At 57.0% G+C, this 16,755-nt stretch overlaps 1 protein-coding gene across 7 annotated transcripts in view; it reads left to right on the forward strand.

The window, feature by feature from the left end:
- The window catches only part of PXDN (peroxidasin), a 66,364-nt gene extending 49,809 nt beyond the window's left edge, over positions 1-16,555 (forward strand). For 5 of the 7 annotated variants that reach the window (XM_033838063.2, XM_033838064.2, XM_033838065.2 and 2 more), the window contains 9 exons: positions 2,124-2,232; positions 2,792-2,949; positions 3,991-5,494; positions 8,176-8,310; positions 8,616-8,824; positions 11,415-11,535; positions 11,708-11,840; positions 13,782-13,892; positions 14,441-14,829. In XM_033838063.2, coding sequence (XP_033693954.1) covers positions 2,124-2,232; positions 2,792-2,949; positions 3,991-5,494; positions 8,176-8,310; positions 8,616-8,824; positions 11,415-11,535; positions 11,708-11,840; positions 13,782-13,892; positions 14,441-14,560 — 2,600 coding nt within the window. In that variant the 3' untranslated portion in view covers positions 14,561-14,829. Of the gene's footprint in view, positions 1-2,123; positions 2,233-2,791; positions 2,950-3,990; positions 5,495-8,175; positions 8,311-8,615; positions 8,825-11,414; positions 11,536-11,707; positions 11,841-13,781; positions 13,893-14,440; positions 14,830-14,883 lie in introns of those variants that run through there. The other 2 variants (XR_004521699.2, XM_033838066.2) reach the window with 2 other exon arrangements.
- Positions 16,556-16,755: the final 200 nt, after the last annotated feature.

Below are 16,755 nucleotides of genomic sequence, written 5' to 3' on the forward strand. Positions count from 1 at the left end.
CTGTGCCGGCCTGCAGAGCTCACCCAGGGCATCCCCTCCAGCCCCCCCACCTGGTCCATCCAGGTGTTACCTCCACCTTTCTGACACTCCATGTGTTCTGGGCCAACAGGGTAAAATGCACAGCCTGTAGCTTGGCATAAAGTCTTTTTAAAAAAATATTTTATTCATTTATTTGGTTGCGCTGGGTCTTAGTTGCAGCTCGCGCGCTCCTTAGTTGCGGCACGCGAACTCTCAGTTGCAGCGTGCGTGTGGGATCTAGTTCCCTGACGAGGGATTGGACCCGGGCCCCCTGCATTGGGAGTGTGGAGTCTTTTAACCACCGCTCCACCAGGGAAGTCCCTGCATAAAGTCTTACAGTTCGACCCAGACCTGCACTTTGTCTCCAGCTCTCTCTGTGCCCCGCTTTCACCTGCCACCCCCCGGCACAGAAAGCCTGAGTTCTCGGGTAACAGAGCCTCCACACCCAGGCCCCTCCTCTGGACGATCCCCCAGTTCCTCCCGCAGGAAACATCCTCCACCTGCATGTGCGTTTTTGCCTTTTCCACTTTAATCACCTAATCTGCCTTCCCCGAGGACTGGTGAGCCTCAGACCTGCCTGGGTCTGGTTAATTTATATGCCGACGCCTCACACCCCATACTCCACACTCCCTGCACGGTGCCTGGAGCCTGTGGGCACCTGCAGACAGCAGTAAAGGCGAAACTGGAAACCTTTTTTTTTGAGGGGGGAAATGTTAAATGACCTTATTTTCCATTATATTAGAGTGTGAAGTGATTATAATTAAATCGGTGAATCTCCTGACTTAGAAACAGTGTTTTTCTCAATTAATGTTTATTTTTATACTTGAAAAATAATGTTACTTTAACATGAATTAGTTACACATGAAGTTTAAAAATAATCTCCCACCCATAATCCCACTCCCCAAAAATAACCACCCGGAACATTTTAGTGAATTTCCGTTACCCCTTTTCTAAGGCATATAAGTAAGTGTTTTGGGATGATTTTTCTGTGATCGTTGCTTGAAGAAAAACAAAGTCAGTTTAAATCATTGGTAGTAATGAAATATTAGGGTAATACAATTACGTAAGATTGTTCTGTCCGTTTGTCTAACACATGACATAAAAATACTAGCTTCTAAAAATTAGTAAATTGGGGCTCTGTTTGAGATCGGTGTCAGGAGGGCATATGTCCCAGTCTGGAGGGGGATGTATTCCAGGAGGGAGGGGTGTGTATCCCAGAACCAAGTGAAGGCAACATTTCAATAAGGACATTATCAGCCGTGTCAGGTTTTCTAGAAGGTCGAGTATTTTGAAGGCAAAGGATACCGTTTATTAAAATGCATGCTGTTGGTGACCTGGCATGAGACATTTTGAAAAATAAAGATAAAAGATTGGTTGGAACAAGGTTATTTTATTTAGCAACTCTAAACGCTAGAAAAATGTCAGTATTAAGTGAAAAAGGAATGAAAAGAGGAAAGTAGAAAGGGAGCCGTAGCTTCAGAGGTGTCAGGTGTGTCCGAGTGTGCCTGAGTGCGCGTGAACATACGTGCACGCGTGTATAGTTGTGTGTGCATATATGGCCACGTATGCGTGTGCACATGTGGTCATGTGTGCGTGCCCACATGCACACATGCTGGGTGTAAGAACGTCTGATCCTTCCTTTGGGGGATACGGTGAAGGGAGAGCAGAGGCTCGGGAGGGTGGGCGGGCAGAGATCCAGCACCCAGGCAGGTTGACCTCTGATGGGAGGAACACAGAATCCACCGGAAATTAAAGCACCACACTCGCCGCCCAGCAGGGCAGCTGCTCTGGCGGGTGGGCCTGAGTCAGCGCCTCCCCTGTTGGGCGATGCTTTGGTAGAAGAACTTCAGTGTTTTAAGTTACAACTACCTTGTCCTTTTATGGGGCATCCCATGATTTAAAAAATTAAGCGTCTGCAACTTCCATACAGTTTGAAAACAGCTTCTCGTAGAATTTGTGATGACATAACTTAAGGTTCGGTGTGAAACGTAGAAATAACATTGGAGAAAAGTATGCCTCAGTCTAAGTGACGTAGAGGCTAGACATTATTCTCTGACTCACTTGTGTGCACGTTTTCCGGTGACTTGCGACCTCGCATTTCCTAGTTCCCGATGTCAGTAGGAACGGGGACCCATTTGTAGCCTCATCCATTGTTGAAGCAATCGCGACGGTGGACAGAGCCATAAACTCCACGCGGACGCACTTGTTTGACAGGTATTTGCAAAGGCGGGCGGGGCTTCAGAGGGTGATTCTCGGACGCAGTTTTCACCGGTTTGATGGGAACAAAACACGGTTTTAATTTGAAAATCAATAAACAGTGTTGGTGTTAACTTTGCTGGGGGTTAAGATAACAGAAAGATGCTCCTTTCCAAGTAGAAACTGAACTATGATTCACAAATAGAACATTTAAACCATTTTTTGACTCATTATTTTGGCTTGTTACTCAGTGACTTGGCAAAAACAAAGTATTTCCTAAGCCCTTCGTGCATTTGTTCATCTTGGCAATTCTAGCGTGTTTTTTCTGCATTTGAACTGAGATAGTATATTGGTGTTTTTTTCTACTGACGTAATTAATTATTTGTTTTTAGTGTCTTTTGGTTTTGTTCGTTTGTTTTGTTGCCTTCCGCTTGGGATGAGTAAGGTACGATACCTTGTGTCTGTAGAAACGTAGCCACAGAAATATTTAAGAGCGATAATTCTCCTTTGGGCGCGAGTGACCTTTGTTCTCAGTCATCTGTTCCGTTCTTCCCTTTTCTTCCCGAACACCCGCTAGCCGGCCCCGCTCCCCGAACGACCTGCTGGCCTTGTTCCGGTACCCACGGGACCCCTACACTGTGGAGCAGGCCCGGGCCGGGGAGATATTCGAGCGGGCGCTGCAGCTGATTCAGGAGCACGTGCAGCACGGCCTGATGGTGGACCTGAACGGAACGAGTCAGTACCCAGGCGGGGTCCACACCCCGCAGATCCCTTCCCCATGACGACGTCCAGCCTGTCGGGTCCGGGGTCTGTGATGATCACGGTCACGTGCGGGTTGCCTTGAGCTGGGACAGTCCTGTGGCTCCCCAGGTCTGATGGGAGACCCAGCGGTGACCTGACATGTGCTCAGCACGGGTGGTCGTGCTGTCCTGGCCCCCGGGCTCTGACCATCGGGGCCTCTGGACCAAGGAGAGCCCCTCGGAGGCCGTGGGTCCAGGTTGGGGCTGTTAGAGAGGACGCTGATGGAGCCCCAGCAGGTGCCGCGCAGATGGCGAGGGTGAAGCCACCCGCTCCTCTGCCCGCTGCAGGGCCCCGCCCGAGCCTCTGCAGGGCCGGAGGGGGATTAGCGCCCAGACAGTGTTTAGGAGGAAGCGTTTTCCTTGCTGACCCTTCAGCCGTTCAGGACTTCTCAGGGTGGCTGTGACAGAGCAGGCGTGCCAGCGTCGCCCTTCTCTCTGGGGAAGCGGGAGATGCCAGGCTCTCGGGTCTGAGCCCGCCGCCAGGTGGCGACGGCAGCCCAGTGTCCTGTCCCTGCAAAGCTCCTCTCTCGTGCAGGCCTCCAGCGCTTGCGTGTCTGACTGCTGCTCCCCCAGCCTGGGAAATGTCACCTCCGTCTCTTTACTGCTTCCCTATGGGGGTGCCTGGGACGCTGTCCTCTGCAGAGGCGAGCTGCCACCTGTCTTCTTTAAACGTACATGGGCGTGGGTCCCGAAGGGAGAAGCGAGATGCGTGGTGACCACCCCGCGGCCATGTGGGGAGCATGGGCCCTGCGTGTGGAGCCCCAGGCGCCGGGTCTGGGGGAGCGTGGAGCGGGAGCTGGTGTGCCAGGTCCTTCCCAGGCTTCCCTGTGGGAGCTTCCTCACCTCCCTGCTTGTTCTCTGCCGGGTCCCGGCGCTGCTGTTTGGTCCGGCAGGCCCAGCTGGCAGGGGCCCCGGGACAGCGCTCGTGCTCGCCCGGTGCCCGGGCTGCTGAGGTGTGTCTCCACCTTCTGTCCAGGTTACCACTACAACGACCTCGTGTCCCCGCAGTACCTGAGCCTGATCGCCAACCTGTCGGGCTGCACGGCCCACAGGCGTGTCAACAACTGCTCGGATATGTGCTTCCACCAGAAGTACCGGACGCACGACGGCACCTGCAACAACCTGCAGCACCCGATGTGGGGCGCCTCGCTGACCGCCTTCGAGCGCCTGCTCAAGGCCGTGTACGAGAACGGCTTCAACACGCCCCGTGGCATCGACCCGGGCCGGCACTACCACGGGCACCCGCTGCCCATGCCCCGCCTGGTGTCCACGGCCCTCATCGGCACCGAGGCCATCACCCCGGACGAGCAGTTCACCCACATGCTCATGCAGTGGGGCCAGTTCCTGGACCACGACCTGGACTCCACGGTGGTGGCCCTGAGCCAGGCCCGCTTCTCCGACGGGCAGCACTGCAGCTCCACGTGTAGCAGCGACCCGCCCTGCTTCTCGGTGGCCATCCCCCCTGATGACCCGCGCGCGCGCAGCGGGGCGCGCTGCATGTTCTTCGTGCGCTCCAGCCCGGTGTGCGGCAGCGGCATGACGTCGCTGCTCATGAACTCCGTGTACCCCCGCGAGCAGATCAACCAGCTCACCTCGTACATCGACGCCTCCAACGTCTACGGCAGCTCCGAGCACGAGGCCCGCGCCATCCGCGACCTGGCCAGCCAGCGGGGCCTGCTGCGCCAGGGCATCGTGCAGCGCTCGGGCAAGCCGCTGCTGCCCTTCGCGGCCGGGCCGCCCACCGAGTGCATGCGCGACGAGAACGAGAGCCCCATCCCCTGCTTCCTGGCTGGCGACCACCGCGCCAACGAGCAGCTCGGCCTGACCAGCATGCACACGCTGTGGTTCCGCGAGCACAACCGCGTGGCCACCGAGCTGCTGGCGCTGAACCCGCACTGGGACGGCGACACCGTCTACCACGAGGCCCGCAAGGTGGTAGGGGCGCAGGTGCAGCACATCACCTACCGGCACTGGCTGCCCAAGGTGCTGGGCGAGGTGGGCATGAAGATGCTGGGCGAGTACCGTGGTTACGATCCGGGCGCCAACGCCGGCATCTCCAACGCCTTCGCCACGGCCGCCTTCCGGTTCGGGCACACGCTGGTCAACCCGCTGCTACAGCGGCTGGACGAGAACTTCCAGCCCGTGGCGCACGGCCATGTGCCGCTGCACAAGGCCTTCTTCTCCCCGTTCCGCATCGTGAACGAGGGCGGCATCGACCCGCTGCTCCGTGGCCTGTTCGGCGTGCCGGGCAAGATGCGCGTGCCGTCCCAGCTGCTCAACACGGAGCTCACCGAGCGCCTCTTCTCCATGGCGCACACGGTAGCGCTGGACCTGGCCGCCATCAACATCCAGCGCGGCCGTGACCACGGCATCCCGCCCTACCACGACTACCGCGTCTACTGCAACCTGTCGGCCGCCCACACCTTCGAGGACCTGAAGAACGAGATCAGGAGCCCCGAGATTCGGGAGAAGCTGCAACGGTGGGTGTGGGGGGACAGCCCAAGGGGGTCGTGGCCCCTGGATTTGAGTCTCTGTGCAGCCTTGGGGGTGGGGGGCACGTGGAGACGGGGAGGGGGCAGGTTGAGGCTTGACTTCAGAGATGAGGGGCCCTGTCCGGCGGGCCTGATGGGAGGGGTGTGGAGGGATGAGATCGTCGGGCAGGACGAGACTGGCCCGCGGGCGCTTCGGGGAAGAGACCCTGCTGCAGTCTTGGGAGCCGGAGCGCCAGCCCTTGGCGCCGCAGGACGGGCGGGCCCCCAGCTATGAGGCTTTGTCCGGAGTCCTCTCCCTAAACCCGCTATCCCCCAGACCCGGGCCCCTCGCCCGTCCCCTGCACCCCCGTCCGTCACAGGCAGCAGCCTCCCCGCTCCTGGGAGAGGGCTCACTGGGCCGGGGGCACGGAAGTGGAGGACGCCCAGCGCGCGGGGCAGGGCCCCTGGAGACCCCCGGGCAGCCCCTCCTCCGTGGGCCTGCAGAGGCCAGGGCCGGCCCTGTCAGGCCACGAGGGGCCGGCGTCTGGCGGGACGGGGCTTCCTGCCTGTAGCGGCTGCCTCCTCCCCGGGATCTCTGCGTCCAGATCGCTGCTCAGACAGGGTCCTCACGACTCCCCCGCCCCCGCCCCTCGTGTCCAGGCTGCCCTGGCTCCTTAAGTCCTGTTTTTCTCGTTAATTGTTCTAGTCTCTCTGGGGGGGTCTTTAATGGAAATAACCACTCACTAGAGTTTTCCCACAAGGGTTCCCTGTAGCCCGCTGGTCACTGTGTACTTACAGTATGTTTTCCTATTTGAAAGAACGGCTTTGAAAAGGAAAAATGCTTCTCTGTAAAGGCCCACGTGGGTCGTTTTCTGGACGCTCCTGCTCACTAGGAGGTAAATCGCTGACGCTTCGGTCACACGCTTGACACTGCGGTTCAGGCGTGTTCTTTAGGGCCTGGCCTGCGCCTTCCGGAGAAAATGACTCTTACTCGTAGTTTATCGCAGGTTGTGACTAAGTGAGCGTCACGCTCTACAGTTGAAGATGTTCCGGTGTTTGTTTACATAACAGTGTCAGGTTGCCCGCTACGTAAACGCACGCTGCCCCGGTACAGAGACCTTTGTGGCACGGGCTGCTCAGCTAGGGTGTGTGGACTGTCTGTGTTCTTTATGCTTGAATATCCTCCGTTGTTCTTGTCCAGACTGACGAGATCACTTTCCTGGTGTTCCTTTCCTTTGCCCAGCGTCCGTCAAAGCCATCTGCTCCCCAGCTCAGCGCTGCTGGGGGCTGGGGGCCCTGGACCTCGAGTTCCAGGGACCCTGGGGAGGTGGTCAGTGTGATCCACCCCCAGGAGAGTCGCGCGCTTACCCGCTTCTGCGTCAGGCCTGACTCACCGAGTGGGGATGAGACAGGTGCCCGGGCAGAGTGACAACACAGGACAGTGCGTCCCAGCTGTGGGACAGTGACGCTGTCAGGGAAGAGAGGCTTTTAGACGGGGCTTAAGGGGGCGTGTGCTCGCACCTGTGTTAGTGGCATCTGATCAGATCTGTCCATTTCTGGGTGCACAGCGAGGGGGAAGTGTGGCCTGTGCTGGGGGGCTGTGAGCAGGAGGGTGCCCTGCTTCGGTCTGGGGTCTGCGGGGCCCACCTGTGTGGCCAGTCACCCAGGGGTGGGGGGCAGACGGAAGGGGGCCCTGCCCAGGAACGGGGTGTCTCCTTTGGGAAGAGCCCCTGCAGGCGGAGAACCAAACTCGCAAGGCTCTTTCTGACTGTGTTTCCATCTGAACTAAAGTTCAGTGTGAACGTCCTCGAACTTGTATAAAGTTCAGTGTGAACATCCTTGAACTTGGGGAGAGCGAGGATGGCGTGTCCTCGGACTGAATGCCCTTCCGGCAGCTTCGCGCTCACCCTGCTCCTGAGAGGGGGAGCGCTGAGGACGGCCCGCACGGCCCTGTCCGCAGTCAGCACCCCTAGTCCAAGCAGGTGGAAAAGGCGTCTCGGTTACAGGATGAACTTAAAAGGCCCAGTGGAGCTTTGGGTGGCAGCTGGAACGAAGCCATTAGCGTCTGCCCAGGGTGTCGGGAGAGATCAGATAAGAATGATGTTAGAGAAGTTGTCAGCTCTTTGCTTGGAAGCATTTATTTCTAAGGAATTGGAAGAATTTGATGAAAAAGTTTGTTCTTGGACATTCAGACCTTGCTGTCTTAGTCTTTTGTGCGATTCCTACTTAGTGAGTAGTTTCTTCACAGCAAGTGTGTTTTCAGTGTACGGCAGGATCCCAGTATTGTTTTGAAAACGTGTCTTTAGCTGTGTATGTAGCTTATTCTTCGTATGTATCAATGACAAAAACACTGGAAGGGTTTCCAGTAAATGTCAAGTTGTCTCTAAATAGGCAGGAAAGGTGTGGTTTTAATTTCCTTCCTTGTGTTTTCTTGGCTTCTCTAAGGTTTGTATAATAAATATATCCGTGTGTGTATTTTATCATGTGTATATAAACGGGAAATAGGAACACCTCTTTAAAACATAATGGATAGACGCTTTAAAGAAATAAGTGGATTTTACTAAGTGAAGACCTGAATAACGTCAAATAATGATAAAGAAGCCACGAGGGTTTTATCTTCCGCTAGTTGCTGTGCTCTTCACCAGGTACGGCTTTGCTCAGTGAATTGAAGGCTCTGCTTGGTCTCGTAGGTTGTACGGCTCCCCGCTCAACATCGACCTGTTTCCCGCCCTCATGGTGGAGGACCTGGTCCCCGGCAGCCGCCTGGGGCCTACCTTGATGTGTCTGCTGAGCACGCAGTTCAAGCGCCTACGGGACGGGGACAGGTAAATGCAGATGCACCTGCCGCCAGGTAATTCGGTAGGTGGCCGTGTGCCGGCAGTGTTTCTGGAAGGTGGCCTGTGCTGGTCCATCAGAGGAGCTGCCCCTGCTGACGTTAGTGCAGGTTTCTTGGTCTTCGTTTTTTGAGTGGCTCACAGTAACGTTTGAGTCCATTTTTAAGTGATAACCTAATTGAGCCACTTACGTCTCATCACTGGCGAAACTGAGTGTGGGGAATATTTTAACCAGCCCCCTGGGCTTTTCCGTGTCGTGTTTTCCCTGAGCTTTGCTCTCGTTCTGGGGAACGCAGGTTGTGGTATGAGAACCCGGGGGTCTTCACCCCCGCCCAGCTCACGCAGATCAAGCAGACGTCGCTGGCCCGGATCGTGTGCGACAATTCAGACAACATCACGCGTGTGCAGAGGGACGTGTTCCGAGTGGCCGAGTTCCCCCACGGGTACAGCAGCTGTGACGAGATCCCCCGGCTGGACCTCCGCGTGTGGCAAGACTGCTGTGAAGGTGGGCGTCCCGGGGCCCTGCTGCTCACCGGGGTCCGTCCTCCTTCACCGACAGTTTGGGTGGAAGCTTAATGCCCGCTAACGCACGGGCTGGAATCGGCACAGCAGTGAGAACACGAAACGGGCGGCTCTAGGGGTCACTGTAAATTCTGGAGTGTCCATACCGAGCAGTACTGTGGAACCCGAGGATAACTAAAGTCATGGTTTTGAAGAATTTGTAATGCCAAGAGATAGGAGTTAGCAATGAGAACCACTAAGTAAAAGAAACAGACAGCAAAACTTTAATGAGCTTAGCTCCCAGCTTTTCTTTAAAACCTATCACACGTCTGCATTTCATAGCCTGCCTGTCTGTCCCCGCAGATAAAATATGAACAAGAAACAGATCGCAAAGCTTGCCAGACATCAAATTTAATTTTAAAACTGCGTGCTGTGTGTTCTCAGTGTCCAGAAGAGCTTGTGTAAGCAGAGAAACGTGCCATAAATCCCCTCCTGAGGAAGTGGAGAGTGTGACAGGCAGCTGCGTGGCGGCCTCACCCAGGCACCTGGGAGCCCGTGAAGGCGGCGCTGCCTGTCCTGCCGCCGCGGCTGTTTCTGGATGCGCCGTCCAGGCGGCTCCTACGCAGCATTCCCGAGCCGGGTCGTAGCTAACCTCGACGGCACGTTCTCATTTGAACATAATTTTGGTTTCATTCCAACTGTGATCAGAGACCCAGGGAACATTGCAATGGGGGGAACATTGAGGACCCATTCTGGGTAACCCCGCTCTTGTGGTGAGGAAATGGGGCCCCGAGCCTGGGGCAACACCACGGGCCACAGAGCCCCTGCAGGTGAGGTGGGCAAGGAGGGCCCAGAGCCCCGGCCCCCGGCCCTCCGCCTTCGGCTGGCGATGGACACCAGGTGCAGAAACCGGTTTTCTTTCGCACCTCGTTACTTCCGCAGGAATAGCCCTGGCCAGGTTGTTCTCCCTAGTAGTTAATTTTAATGAGCTGTTATTTTCGTTAGTAAGTATTGAAATCTGGGTCGATGCACGTTGTGAGTGAGTGAGTGTGTCTGCTGTGATTCTGTGTCTGTGGCTTCTCTCTGCGCGTACGTATGATGTACGTAACTAATACATGGGGTACATAACACGTTAAATATATATATATAATGAATACGATTTGCAACGTTGTAGGAGAATTCACATAAAAATTAAAATTTTGCTCGCTACATGCCCAAGTTTCCAAAGCATTAATTTCTGATTTTTATAGCTGTTGGGAACTTGGTGTTTTTTTTCGCTTTTTTAAAAAAATATTCTGACTAGTATATTAAGGTCACAACAGTTTTCCACACACATGGCAGAGAATTTGATTCTTGTGTTTGCAGACGGTTGTTCTCTTTGAAAATCATTGGAAAAAGCCAGTCTTTCTTTTCAGATACAGAATCTTCATTTTCTGATAACTTTGCCAGATAGATTCCCTGTAGCTGCTTAGAAAGGAACAGAGACAGGTTTTCTGGGTTTTGCTGCAGAAACCCGAAGTCCTCTGAGAGCCCGAGTCTTGGATCCAGGCTCTGTCCTGTGTGCCACAGCCCAGAGCTAGAGCCTGAGTCTTGGATCCAGGCTCCGTCGTCTGTGCCTCATTCCAGAGCCTTTTCTTGCTTCCGCTGGACAGTCAGAGGCTTAGGCACTGGTACAGTTTCCAGCATCCTTTCTTCTGGATTCTTTTCCTCTTAGAAATAGCAGGCATAGCCCTCAGCTGACAAAACTTAAAGAATGCTCTATAAACTTTATCTGTTTTTATTTTAGTCCAGAAGCCATATCTAAAAAGTGGTGGAAAAAAAAGAGTTATGGTTTGACAGAACCAAATGTCGGTAGCTGTTATTGACACCTCAGTGTTTATAAAAGACTCACTTACAGGCTTCCCCAGTGGCGCAGTGGTTGAGAGTCTGCCTGCCGATGCAGGGGACACGGGTTCGTGCCCCGGTCCGGGAGGATCCCACATGCCGCAGAGCGGCTGGGCCCGTGAGCCATGGCCGCTGAGCCTGCGCGTCCGGAGCCTGTGCTCCGCGATGGGAGAGGCCACAACAGTGAAAGGCCCGCGTACTGCAAAAAAAAGACTCACTTAACCCAAACTTCTTTAACCTTCATCTCTTAATTGTGTATTTGTTTAATCCAAGTACGAAACCTGCACACGTGAGAAACCTAAGAAACTGCCCTTGGGAGGATGCGTGTCTTTTTCTCTTGACCAAAGTTAGGAATTTCAGCCTCTCTGTGAGGACTGATGAGTCACGGAGAGGAAGACACACACATGCACACGCTTTTGAGATCACTGTAGAAGTTACTGAAACAGTGCCAACCACTCCCGTGTGGGCAGCACAGCAGGCGCATGCCCCACCCGGAGGAGGGTGTCGTCGGGGGGCAGCACTGGGGGTCGGGGGGCTCCAGGCCGCTCACCTGGGGTGGGGAGGGGAAGGGGAGTGGGGACAGTGCCTCCAGCGCTGCCGACCTCAGCGCCCCGCGTGTCCTGCGGGAAGGACAGTGATACTTGCCGAGCTGTTCTTAACGTCCCCTTCGTGGGACTCGAGACCCTAACGTGTCTGCGCTTTGCCCGCAGACTGCAGAACCCGGGGACAGTTCAACGCGTTTTCCTACCACTTCCGAGGCAGGCGGTCCCTTGAATTCAGCTACCGGGAGGACGAGCCAGCCACGGATGCGGGGCCTGGGAAGATGCCAAGGTACGGCCGAGCCCCGCCGGGACCTGGGACCGTGCACCCTGCCAGCTGGCCCTTGGGTGTGGGGGGGGTGCCTCAAGGGCACCCATGCAGCCGCTCCACGCGCCCCGCCCTCGGGCCTGGGAGCCGCACACCCTTGGCTGTGTCCTGAGTCTCCCTTGCTTCTCCCAAGCAGCGCCGGGATGCCCGGGACGAGGCCCAGTAACGCCTCGGCCACCGCCTTTGAGCGCCCACCAGTAGCAGGGACCAGCGACTTCCGGGAGTTTGTCCTGGAGATGCAGAAGACCATCAGGGACCTCAGGAAGCAGGTTGGGCGCCCCCATCCTCACCTCCCCGGCCTGCCCGGCCCCTCTCCACCCTTGGGCCCAGTGTGCGTTTCTCCCGTGACGGTGAAGGGAAGGTGCTGCCCACATACCCCTGGTCCTCGGCCCGGGAGCCTCCAGGGAGGTCACTTTTGTCTCTGCCCTTCTTTCTGGCTTGGCTCCAGCTGGGCCGCATTGAGCTGCCCTTGGACCTCCTGGGACCGGGGACCCTCGGCCGTGGGCTGCCCACTGGCGCGTTGGGTGAGGGGCGCGGGTTCCCTCCGAACACTGGCTGTGAGGGGCTCCGGGTCAGGGCCACGCAGAATTCAAACCTCAAGTCCTGCCCAAAGCCTCCTCTTCAGGGATGACTGTTAAGCCTCTGCTCCCGGGGGGATCAGGAGGTTTTGGTGGAGGTCGGGTCCCCTTGGGCGCCGGAAGGGCACCGGCACATCTGTACTCCGGGGCTCTTCCCTGGGGGTCTGCAGGGTTTGCAGACCTCCGCACCCCGCCCCTGCCGTGTCTGCGCGGGGGTCTCAGCGTGATGTCACCTAAGTGGGAGTGAAGAGTGAGATCTCAGGTTAATGGGATGCATGCAGAGGGTCCCAGTGAGAAGGGCTTCTCATGCTGTGGAACATTCCAGAGACAGGCCTGCGAGTGGGGGATCTGTGGTGCAGGCCACGTCCTGCTTCTGGGGGTCTCAGTCCGCGGGCTTGGAAGACGTTTGTATCTTCCGGGGAGAAGCGCGCCGGCTGCCCTGCATCTGCTCTGCGCTTGCCCTGTAGCTTCTCCTCCCGCCTAGGGGTCTGGGGACAGAGATGACAGCCTCAGGTGCTGACAGACTCGCCACGGTTGGGGGCTGGGCAGGGGGAGGACTGGCCTGCCCCAGCTGGCCTCCCGCTGGGTTCAGGGCCCGGACAAGAAGCCCTTTGCCTGGAGCTGGAGACAGAAAACCCGAGCAGACCCTGAGCTAGCCGCACAGCGTGCCCAGGGTGGGGCTGCACCCTCGGATGAGTGTCCAGGGCCAGACGGCTGACCCCTGATCCCTGAGAGTCCACAGGGAGCGGCAGAGAGGCCCGGTCGCTCTGCACACATGGGTCAGGCTGACCAGACGGGGATGCAGGACGGGGCGGTGAGAGGCTGGCCACCCCACGCCCGGCGGTGCCCGTCCCACACCTCGTTCATGAGTCAGCTGAGACTCGGAAAACCCGAACGATGGTGGGCTAAATAAACGAGGTGGAAGTTTGCTTTCCTCTCACGTATCCCAGAGGGAAATGGGCCGGGGCTGCCGGACCCTCCACGGTGCAGAGGCCCCAGCGTTTCCAGCCCCCGCCACCCCGTCAGCGCCTCCCTCCCAGCAAGAGGGTGGCCCCAAGCTGGGGCCGGTGTGCGTCGGGGTCAGCAGCCGGTCACAGCCCAGAGCTCCTTTGAGAAGCTGGTGCAGAATGCTCTCGTCACCCAGTCCTGTGTCGGCATTCTCTCTGCTTCTTTCTAAGGTTTCTCTTCTCTTCTTTACCGACTACTCACCGTCCTTACAGTCCACCGTCACCCAGTCCTGTGTCGGCGTTCTCTCTGCTTCTTTCTAAGGTTTCTCTTCTCTTCTTTACCGACTACTCACCGTCCTTACAGTCCACCGTCACCCAGTCCTGTGTCGGCATTCTCTCTGCTTCTTTCTAAGGTTTCTCTTCTCTTCTTTACCGACTACTCACCGTCCTTACAGTCCCCGCACTTCTGGCCTCAGACACGGCGGAGGTCAGGCTGTTGTCATGGAGCTTTTGGACAGACAGCTACCAGCTGCCTAACGAGTAAATCTGAGGTTCCAGGAAAGTGCTTTAGACATTCACCTCGGTCCCCGTTCGTCGTGAGGCATCGTTTCAAGTGAGGGAGCAGGTGCGCGGTACCCAAGCTGCCCGCTGCGTCCCGGTGACCAGCGCTTCTGCTTTGCCGCAGATAAAGAAACTCGAGTCCCGGCTCAGCACCGAGTGCGTGGATGCAGACGGCAGCTCGCGCGCGGACGGCGCCACATGGAAGCGGGATCCCTGCACCGTCTGTGAATGCCGCGTGAGTGTGGGTGCCGCGGGGGACCCGGGCAGGCAGCAGGGCCGTCAGGGAGCTCAGCTGTGGGGTCCCCTCCCACGTCCCTTGAGAACTCAGGGCCCTTCCCCCAGAGCCGTTGCTGAAGGTCGACACGGACATCACTGCCCCTGGTCAGCGCGGGGCTGTGCACACTGTTCTCGGTCCTGGAGCAAGTGGACCGAGGGGGCAGTGGTGGCCGCAGGGGAGAGGGGCCTGGCCGCTGCCCAGGCTGGGCGGGAGTTTTGGGGCGGGGCTGGGAGCCGAGACGGGAGGGCGGCGGCGGGTCGGTGCACATGGGGAGGGCACTTCGCCCCCTGGCCCTGGAGGAGCAGGGGTCCGTCCGGTGTCCCTGGTGGTTGTCAGGTTTGGGCAGAGCCCTGTCCTCCCAGCTCCTCTCTAGCCGGACCTCTTCCTGGTTGACACCCAGGGATGTGATCCCGGGGTCCCCAGTGGGAGGTCAGAGCTGGGGGTGGGGTGAGATACAGGGGCCGGGTCCGCAGGACTTACGGGCTCGGGCGCCGTCTCTCCTCCAGGACGGGCAGGTCACCTGCTTCGTGGAGACTTGCCAGCCGGCCGATTGTCCAGCACCCGTGAGGGTCGGCGGGGCCTGCTGTCCTGTCTGCCCGGGAGACTCCATGGGGAAGAAGCCCTGAGTGCCTCTGAGCCCTGAGCTTCCCCCTCGTCCCCTGGAGAGCGAGGCCGGAGCGGGCAGTGCAGGGGACAGGGCACAGCGAGGCCGGGACGTCTCGGGGCCACGGCATGGAGCCGTGTCGGAACTCGCCCAGGGGGCTCAGGCCGGAGTGCTCGCCAACAGACCACGGAGCAGACACGTGTCCTAACTTCATGTTAGACTTCTCAGGTTTTTATTTAATTTTTTCTAAATGAAAAATTGGTGCTACTATTAAATTGCACGATTAAATCATTGAGGCTCCTAACTTGATTTCACCTAATGTCACCGTTTCTTCTCAACTGAAAGTTAGTCCCGCCTGGTTCTGGTACCAGGAGCTTGCAGAGTGGAGCCGCCAGAGGAGGGACACGGGATTGGAAAGAAACTCAGTCTCTGGCACACGGAGCAGTGTCTGCGGAGCGTGTTGGGTGACTGGTCTGGGCAGTGAGCACATCCCCCCAGCCCCGGCCCTTGGCAGCTCCCAGGGCATCACCTGGACCCACAGGGCGGATGACCCCGCCGCCTGGAGCAGCAGCCCATCCTGCGGCTCCCGACTCCTTCGCCCGGGATTGGAAGGTTTTTCAGCCGCGTTTAGAACAGGTCTGCGTTCACCTGTAACTTGCACGCACGCTGGCTGGTGTGGACCAGATGTGAAAACCCTCCGCTCCACGCCACGGTACCTACTGACCTGCGCGGCCAGCGTTAGCCGTGGCCAGTGCGTGCTCTGTCCCACCAGAGCCCACGGGAGGGCCACAGTGCTCTAGATTCTTCTTCCAACGGGAGGAGTTCGAATGTTGGGACCTTTCTAACTTCAGGTTGTGTGAGTGCATTGAAGAAAAACGACCAATCCCTATACCTCGTTTCCGTTTTCACAGCGTGTGATGTTTGATGAAATTTCGCCCGTGCCTTAGTTTTAGATGCATCAGAAAAACCATTTCCACTCTGCACAAGTTCTCGTAGGATTCAGTGAAAAGCAACTTCCATACCTCATGGTCTCCGTCTTTTTAACTGACCAAAAACCTCCCGTCTTGTTCCAAATACAAAGTGGTCTGTGTTCTGAGAAACATGTCCCTGGACGTCCTGCTCAGTTCCGCAGACCTGAGTGTCCACAGCGAACCGGGTCCTGTGCTGGGCGCGGATACAGCGCCCACCTGCCCTTCCCACAGGAGACCCTCGAGGACCCCGGCCGTCTCGGTCCGAGGGCCAAAGCCTGTGGCCCGTGTGGAGCTCATCACGGGGTGGGGGAGGGGAGGCAGGGCTCCCGCCAGCATCCAGCAGGTAGTGGGCAGTTTGAAAGCCTGGTTTCGGCCCAGCACAGGCCTCCTTCCCGGCCACAGGAGACCCCAGTGCCTGCCCTGCTAACATTCCAGCCCGAGGACTCGACAGCAGCTTACACACGGTCGGCTTGAAGTCTGTCCTCACACATCACTAAGTGATCAGTAAAAACTCCAGTGTTTCACAGGCACGGGACTTCTTCTGAACTAATAACTCACACTGAATAAATAACCAAATCTTGGAACCAGTCTCTCTAAGCAGAAAATGGATAACTTTGTCTGAAAGTTGATGGCTGTGTAAGTTGCTCAGGTATAAAATCCCGCCTTCTGGAGTGTTTTGGTGTCTGAAGGTGCCCGGGGGGGTTATCTGTGGTTTCACGCAGAGGGTGGGTTTAGACAGGCAGCCTAGCACGGCGTTGTCTAGCCCGACGGGAGGCTGACTGTGATTCACAGAGAAGTTCTGCGGTTGCGGTTGCAGTTGGAACGTCTGCAGAATCGGCCATTTGATGAGGTGGTGGGAGGGGCCTGGACACGCCTCCAGCCCCGTGGGGAGCTGCGTGTACATATTCCCTGACTTTTCTAACCCTTTGCCAGGAGCAAGTGCCTTTCTTCTGTTCATTGTAATCAGTCCGTCACCAAAGAGCCGTTTGCACTATGTAACGACGCCTTTCAGTTCCAATAAATGGGCCACATTTTCAAACGGAGAATGGGTGTTCTTCTTTTCATGAGCCGATCCCAGAGGTGGGTCCCCGGGGGAGCCCAGGGTCTCTGCATGGACCACCATTCATAGAAAAAAGTGAAAAAGGAAGAAAAACAAGGGGATTAGTTAAATGGAGGCTGTCCTCCCCCGTGGCTGGGATGCTGTCCTGTGGACAGAGCTGACCTCCGTGTTGTGAATTTCGGGCAG

This window comes from Tursiops truncatus, chromosome 14, assembly GCF_011762595.2.
Source record: "Tursiops truncatus isolate mTurTru1 chromosome 14, mTurTru1.mat.Y, whole genome shotgun sequence".
Classification (NCBI taxonomy): Eukaryota; Metazoa; Chordata; class Mammalia; order Artiodactyla; family Delphinidae; genus Tursiops; species Tursiops truncatus.